Below are 8,194 nucleotides of genomic sequence, written 5' to 3' on the forward strand. Positions count from 1 at the left end.
TACAGTAAAACAGTATCTATACTTCAAAAAGTACTTTATTGGATATAAAGCGCTTTGGGACGTCCGGTGGTCATGTAAGATGCTATATAATGCAAGTCTTTATTTTCTTTTATAACTGCACCCATCGTCAATCTCTCCCCGACCAAACTGTCGCTATGTTTTTTCAGTAGCAGCCTGCAATTCCTTTGCAGTACTCTCTCGCTCTGTATTGCTCTCTTGCCCCTAGGTCTCTTTCCAAATCCAATAACCCCATCCCATCATCATAAAAGGCAACTTACATTTATATAGCGCCTTTCACAACCCCAGAACGTCCCAAACCACTTGACAACCAATTAAGTTCTTTTGTAGTGTAGTCACTGTTGTAATATAGGGTAAAATCATACCACTGCCACATTCCAACACGCTACACCCATACCTCAGAAACCCCTCCCACTACTCACAACGCATCACTATCTCCGTGCTGTCAGGTTCCAGCATCCAACATGACACCCTAAGGACCCCTATCCTGCCACTCCTGTTGAACGATAACAAAATTAGGTCTGGCTGTGATGACCATTGTGCTAGAATGGCGTGTTGATCCACATTGTCATATCTCCCATGTGAATAAAGGATAAGTAGGTGAGGTATCTGGAAGGTTGGCACCCACTGAATTTTCTTTTGATCGTTAACATGGCTGATGTGCACAGTAACCCATATCATGGTATGTTCCTGGGTATTTAATAGCAATCTTATGAGTGAATCAATCTCCACTTTTGTGTGAAGACCAAATTCACTCATTTTAGAAGTTTTTATTTGGTCAACTGAGTCTCTGACATGTGCAAAACTCATCATGTTTCAGTCTCCAACTCAGATTGCTGAGAAATCCAGAGTTTATGTTTGCCTGAGATGGAGTATACACTCCTTCCTGCGGGACACATCCCAATCCCCTATGTCCAGGGCTCAGACTTCGGGACCTTAAGTATGCAGAAGCACTGTGGCGTTTAACTAGCTAACCTACCAGCACGGAGTATCCAGCTAGAATCACTCACACATTAGGTTGGAGGGTTAGCTGTAGCTGAGTGGGAATAATTCCAGTTCCCAGCAGCAGGTGTAAACCTCCAGATTTCATTAGTGAGCCAGGATGATTCATCATGCTGCCTGTTCAATTATCAACAATGCTCTGTGGTACTGCGAGTTTCCCACAGAGTTCAGTTGCTTTTAAACTTATCAGGTGTATCATTTTAGGAATCCAAAGAATCCACAAGTGTAGGTTTGCGCCCTTGCAAGGCAAACAATGGGTACCAGGAGCTCCCCAAGGATGGCACAGTGAGCAGCACAATTCAGCATAGAATGTGCATTGCCACTAACCTGACCACAGTGTGGATATATACCACACCCCAGTTAATACTGGTGCCAGTAGTTGGGAGACACAGAGCTTGGGTAGCACCTCCTTGCTTGTCTGCATCCTCATCATGAAGGGCACCAAATGTAATTTTAAAAATTCATTCATGGGATGTGGGCATTGCTGGCAATCCCAGCATTTATTGCCCTTGAGAACGTAGTAATGAGCCACTGTCTTGAGCTGCTGCAATTCGTGAGGTGAAGGTATCCCCACAGTGCTGTTAGGGAGAGAGTGCCAGGATTTTGACCCAGTGGTAATGAAGGAACGGCGATATATTTCCCTGTTAGGATGGTGTGTGACTTGGAGGGGAACTTGGAGGTGATGGTGTTCCCATGCGCCTGCTGCCCTTGTCCTTCTCGGTGGTAGAGGTCGTGGGCTTGGGAGATGCTGCCAAAGAAAATACATGTGTGCACGTTACCATACCTACCTTAAGCTAATGTCTTCCATCATGCAATACGACCTTTATCAGAGCAACTTACAGTGTGCCAGACACCTTTATGTCTACAAAGTATAACTGCATTGGCACATTGCTGTCATTGGTAGAGGGTAGGCGGGGTCGGGACTGTAAAGACTGATTCTTGGCACAGACCTGAAGGATCTGTGTCTGTGCTGAAGTCAGCATCCACCAGGACCTGTTATGAATGTTCAAATCAACTGTTTTGAGAGCTGTGGCAAGAATTATATCACACTTGGGGACACCTATATCATATCCCAGTGGTTAGCCCATTGTTCAAGATGATGGCTAGGCCATTATAGATTCTTGAACAAAAGAAGCAGTTCAAGTCTTTGAGCACACTGCATGTTGGAACAATACTGCAGCAAGGAGTTAATGCCTTTAGGAAGGAAAGTGAAAATTAGCAAGAAGAAATACAAAAGTCATGATTCTAATTTTGTACTGGGGTAGAAATGCATTTAATCATATCTTGTTCCTTTGCAGAAGAAGTTGACCAATCTTCAGTCCTGCAAATCAAAGCAGATGTTCACAAAACTCTGGACAATTTTGCTGCCAGTTTGGCCAAAGCTATTGAGACGGATGCCAAAATGAGTCTTTTTGGAGAGAGCGGTTTGCCTGGAGATTTGTTTACGGTTATTAAAACGGTACCTGGTGGTACCAACAAAGGAAGCAAAACCTCTGCAGGTCAGAGATTAAGGCTGGAGAGTATTGATGAAGGAATTGTTAATGATGGCACAGAGGAAGAGAGTGCTCGAGAAGATTGAAACATACTTGCAATATAGAAAGGACATGACATTAACACATTTATTTCACCAAGTGTTAGATGTCTGAGGCTTAAAGCATCTATTAGTATGCTTTCACTTATACAATTGTTCAAATATTGATATATAAAATGATGGGTGAGGAATTCAGTCAGTAGAAAGATTCAACAAAAAGTGTGAGAAGCCAAAAAAATGAGTTTACAACTTTGACATCCGTGCACATCCTAAAGTAGTTATTGCCAGTAATTTGGTTTACAGTAATGTACAGAATAAAATTCTTTAAATGAAAATCCCCAAGAGAAGAATGCTGGGATTGTGCTAAATCTAGAAAGCAAAAAGTTTGAATGTTGTTTCTTGCCTTCCAGTGGTGGCAGGCACTGTTCAGTAACAATGTCTGTGCCTGCACTGTTGGTGGTGAGAATGAGCACATAGTTGTTACTCTGCTGGTATAATCAGTAGGCCCTTCCACAAAGGTTAATCAGCTAATCGAAAACTGGGTGATTCTTAGCCCACGAGCCTCAAACCAAGAGTGTTCCCAACAAAAAATCATGTTTTTTGGGGTGGGGAGGAGAGAACGAAAGGACAGACAAAGAAAGAATGCAAAGAAAATGTCAATTTGTAACTTTTTTTTTTAAATGGGCAAGAACAGTATCTAATAACAGTGATGAATTGACTAACTGCAAAAGAGCCAGTTCTGGTTGCTATACAGATTTCTAAATTCCCTGTATTCTGACCTTTCTAAAAATAGATCTTCAGCTGGTGGTAATGTTTTATTTTCCTTTAAAAACAGTCTTATCTTAAGTATTGATTTTTTTTTAATGTCCAAAATGTTTTTGGATGCCTATGGAAATGTATAAGAACCAATAGGAGCAGAACATAAGCCAAACTAATACTACATATAGCTGAGTATTAGTTATACCATTTAAATTATAGTAAATATGTCCCTGTACTATTTTGCAGATGCTCACTGTCGAGTGTTTACTTGTTTCCAAGCCATGTGCTAGTCAGTTTTTTTTTCATGTTTTAGACCAGTAAATGTTGTGTACTTCAAACTATCTAGGGAAGTGGAGCTGAGTCCATGATCAGATCAGCCATGCTCTTATTAAATGGCGGAGCAGGCTTGAGGGGCTAAATGGCCTACTCCTGCTCCTATTTCTTATGTAAACTAAAATATATTGAAGATTTTAGTCCGTTAAAACAAATGGCAGATTTTTTGTCGTCACGTTTTGTATTAAAATAAATCTGAAAAAGCTATATTGATATCTAGCCTTTTATTTTCACATCAGTTTGACAGATTTAATATCCTACTAGTCATCTGCAGTGTTATACATGGCACAAGGGAAATGGAGTCAGAGGGAAGAAGATAATTGGATCAGGACTGAGGGAGGACTACCTGAGGGGGAAGGAGGGGAGCTGGATTAGAGGTCCACTGTCACGGGGGAATAAGATAACAGAGGAAAGGTAGATGTGAGAGAGTTAGGAAAGAATATGAAGGCTTCAGGAGGCTGTTGGAGCGGGTGGAGCCTAGAAAGGTATAAAGATGGTTTTAATATGTGCTATAATGATGAGCATTAGAGCATAATCAGACAAAAATTGACAATGAGGCAAGTAATGAGACATTAGGACAGCTTGAACTGTTACTCGGTCACTACCTCCATCTTGTGGAAGGTAGTACAAAATCTCTCATTCAGTTTCAGTTCTAAACTGCCACAGCAGCATTAGGGATGAGAGCAACTTCCTAGTGGCAAGTTAGTTTAAAATCTTTGGTATGGAAAATTTGAGTCCTTAAGGATGGAATTACAACATATCTAGATAAACTAGAAATACCTCGCATGGATTTCAAAAGGGATGATTGTGCTTAGAATTCTTTAAGGAGGTAAAAGGCATAGTAGATGGAGGAAATGTAATGGATATAGTGTACATGAACTTTAGGAAAGCATTTGACAATGTACCATGTGGGAGATTATTAGAGGATATTGAAGGGGTATGCAATTAAGGGGAAGATAGCAAACTGGATTAAAAATTGGTAAATAGGAGAAAACAGCAGGAGTTCAGGGAAGTTTTTCCAGGGTGGTTGGAAATGAGTAGCAGTGTCCCATAGGTTTCAGTTTGGGGGCTACTTAAATTAATTGTGTACATCAATGATTTGGATAAAGGCCTATGGTGAGCAGTGTCAAATTTGCAGATGATACTAAAACAAGAGTTATAGTTAAACTTTACAAGGCCAAAGAAAACTGCAAAGCGACACTGATATGCAGGATAGGCTAAAATGTGGCTTCAATAAGTGAGAGGTGATATTTTAGTAAACAGCAGTAATTGTACTCGATGGAATTTGGCTCAGTGCTGTCAACTGAATTTGGGGGTATAGGGTCATAAAGACAGCTAATTGAATTCTAGATGTTATGAGGTATCCAATATAAAGGCCAGCAGTACTGAGCCTATAGCAAACATTAAAACCTCAGTTTTGGTACCGTGAGCAGTACTTGACTCCACATTATTGGAAGGACAGCAAGGCTTTACAAAGGGTGCAACACAGATTCACTAGGATGCTGTCTGGTATGAGGAAATACAAAGAAAAGCTGGAATATGTTGGTTTTCTTTCATTAGAACAATGCAGATTAGAGGGTGATATGATAGATGTTTTTAAAATTGTGAAAGGATGAGTCAAGGTAGATAGGAGCAGACTGTGCAGACCGCTGGAAACAGAGTGGGATTAAATGGAGTGCATTTAAACAGAGTGTTTTATTTGGGAAGAGTGGGAATTCCTGGTAAGTATTGGGTAAGTAGAAGCTGTAAATAGTGAAATTTAGTTTAACATTTTAATTTAAACCTAGAACTTTAAAAACTGTTAACAGAAGCTGCCTGCCAGTAGCAGTTAAAGGTCAGTCAACGGTAAGCGTTTGTCTTGAAAAGATGCTCATCATCATCATCATCATAGGCAGTCCCTCGGGATGGAGGAAGACTTGCTTCCCCTCTTAGCATGAGTTCTTAGGTGGCTGTACAGTCCAATACGAGAACCACAGTCTCTGTCACAGGTGGGACAGATAGTCGTTGAGAGAAAGGGTGGGCAGGGAGCCTGGTTTGCTGCACGCTCTTTCCGCTGCCTGCGCTTGATTTCTGCATGCTCTTGGCGACGATACTTGAGGAGTTCAGCGCCCTCCCGGATGCACTTCCTCCACTTAGGGTGGTCTTTGGCCAGGGACTCCCAGGTGTCAGTGGGGATGTCTCACTTTATCAGGGAGGCTGTGAGGTGTCCTTGTAATGTTTCCTCTGCCTGCCTTTAGCTCGTTTGCTGTGGACGAGTTCCGAGTAGAGCTCTTGCTTTGGGAGTCTCGTGTCTGGCATGTGAATTATGTGGCCTGCCCAGCAGAGCTGATCAAGTGTGGTCAGTGCTTCAATGCTGGGGATGTTGGCCTGGACGAGGACGCTAATGTTTGTGCATCTGTCCTCCCAGGGGATTTGTTGGATCTTGCGGAGACATCGCTGGTGGTATTTCTGTATATGGCCCATGTCTCTGAGCCATACAGGAGGGCGGGTATTACTACGGCCCTGTAGACCATGAGCTTGGTGAACGTTTTGAGGGCCTGGTCTTCAAAAACTCTCTTCCTCAGGTGGCCGAAGGCTGCACTGGCGCACTGTAGACGGAGCTGGATCTCGTCGTCAATGTCTGCTCTAGTTGATAGGAGGCTCCCGAGATAAGGGAAGTGGTCCATGTTGTCCAGGGCCGCGCCGTGGATCTTGATGTCCTGGGGGGCAGTGCTGTGCGGCGAGGACAGGCTGGTGGAGGACCTTTGTCTTAGACAAAGGTGCTACTCACTGGGAGCAGGGAAGCTGAGTCATCACTTGTAACTTGGGTGAGGCTCCTACAGTATAAAAGTAAACAGGTTCGCAGAGCACATAGCAGGATTAAATGCAGTGCACCTAAACATCGTTTTATTTGGAAAGAGGGGGAAGGAGTTGCTGCTTTTTGCCTACACTACTTGTGCTTGTTACAAGTAGATATTTAATTTCATTGCCCATAACTTAATCTATATCAATTAAGTAGTCAAGAAACTAAACTGTAAACTACGTTACTTAAATACAAATGTAATTAAATAGAACAAGGTCATATAGGGATGGCAGTGCAGGTGGTGTGCCACAACTGCAGCATATGAGAGTTTGTGGAGAGCATTGTGATCCCGGACAACCATGTTTGCAGTAAGTGCCTGCATCTTGAGGAACTTCAGCTCAGAGTTGTTGAGCTGGAGTCCGAGGTGCAGACATTGCGGGGCATCAAGGAGGGGGCAAGTTACCTGGACACTTTGGTCCAGAGACAGTCACGTCCCTTAGGTTAGGTGGTGGTACTGGTCTGGTTAGTGATCAGGGACAGGTGGGTGTGACTGCAACTCAAGCAGGTAAGGGGAGCCCAGGTGCCATGCTGAAGGAGCCTCAGCATTTGTCCTTATCCAACAGGTCTGAGGTTCTTGCTGCCTGTGCGGATGAGGGGAAAGCCTGCAGGATGGATGAACAAGCTGACCAAGGCACCATGGTACAGGAGGCCATTCAAGTAGGGGGAAGTGACCGGAAATGTAGTTGTGGCTGGGGACAGTAAAGTCCGAGGGATAGATACTGTTCTCTGCAGCTGCGACTGGGAGTTTCGAAGGTTGTGTTGCCTGCCCGGTTAACATCGAAAATTGGTGCAGGAATAGGCCATTCGGCCCTTCGAGCCTGCACCAGCATTCAATATAATCGTGGTTGATCATGCAACTTCAGTACTCCATTCCTGCTTTCTCTCCATACCCCTTGATCCCTTTAGCTGTAAGGGTCACATCTAACTCCCTTTTTGAATATATCTAACGAACTGGCCTCAACAACTTTCTGTGATAGAGAATTCCACAGGTTCACAATTCTCTGAATGAAGAAGTTTCTCCTCATCTTGGTCCTAAAATGGCTTACCGCTTAGCCTTAGACTGTGACCCCTGGTTCTGGACTTTCCCAACATTGGGAAAATTCTTCCTGCATCTAACCTGTCCAATCCCATCAGAATTTTATGTTTCTATGAGATCGCCTCTCATTCTTCTAAATTCCAGTGAATATAAGCCTAGTCGATTCAGTCTTTCTTCATATGTCAGTCCTGCCATCCCAGGAATCAGCCTGGTGAACCTTTGTTGCACTCCCTCAATAGCAAGAATATCCTTCCTCAGATTAGGAAACCAAAACTGAACACAATATTCCAGGTGAGGCCTCACCAAGGCCCTGTACAACTGCAGTAAGACCTCCCTGCTCCTATACTCAAATCCCCTAGCTATGAAGGCCAACATACCATTTGCCGCCTTCACCGCCTGCTGTACCTGCATGCCAACTTTCAATGACTGATGTACTATGACACCCAGGTCTCGTTGCATCCCCTTTTCCTAATCTATCACCTTCAGATGATCTGCCTTCCTGTTTTTGCCACCAAAGTGGATGTAGGGGTTAAAAAAGGAAGCTTCTCTCCTTCAAGGTGGACTAATTGATATAGTGGAAGAAGGGCGAGGTGTCGATTAACTATAACGACCACGGAAGTGAACACACGAAATCCCAGGTTCAAAGCCAGTTTACGAAATGTGTAGAGACTTT

The 8,194-nt window shown here is 43.3% G+C and overlaps 1 protein-coding gene across 1 annotated transcript in view; it reads left to right on the forward strand.

Annotated features, from left to right (window-relative positions):
• The window catches only part of gpr161b (G protein-coupled receptor 161b), a 40,724-nt gene extending 37,006 nt beyond the window's left edge, over positions 1–3,718 (forward strand). The window contains exon 6 of the mRNA XM_070892931.1: positions 2,319–3,718. Within this exon, the coding sequence (XP_070749032.1) occupies positions 2,319–2,599 (281 nt within the window). The 3' untranslated portion in view covers positions 2,600–3,718. The remainder of the gene's footprint in view (positions 1–2,318) is intronic.
• Positions 3,719–8,194: the final 4,476 nt, after the last annotated feature.

This window comes from Pristiophorus japonicus, chromosome 11 (genome assembly GCF_044704955.1).
Source record: "Pristiophorus japonicus isolate sPriJap1 chromosome 11, sPriJap1.hap1, whole genome shotgun sequence".
Classification (NCBI taxonomy): Eukaryota; Metazoa; Chordata; class Chondrichthyes; family Pristiophoridae; genus Pristiophorus; species Pristiophorus japonicus.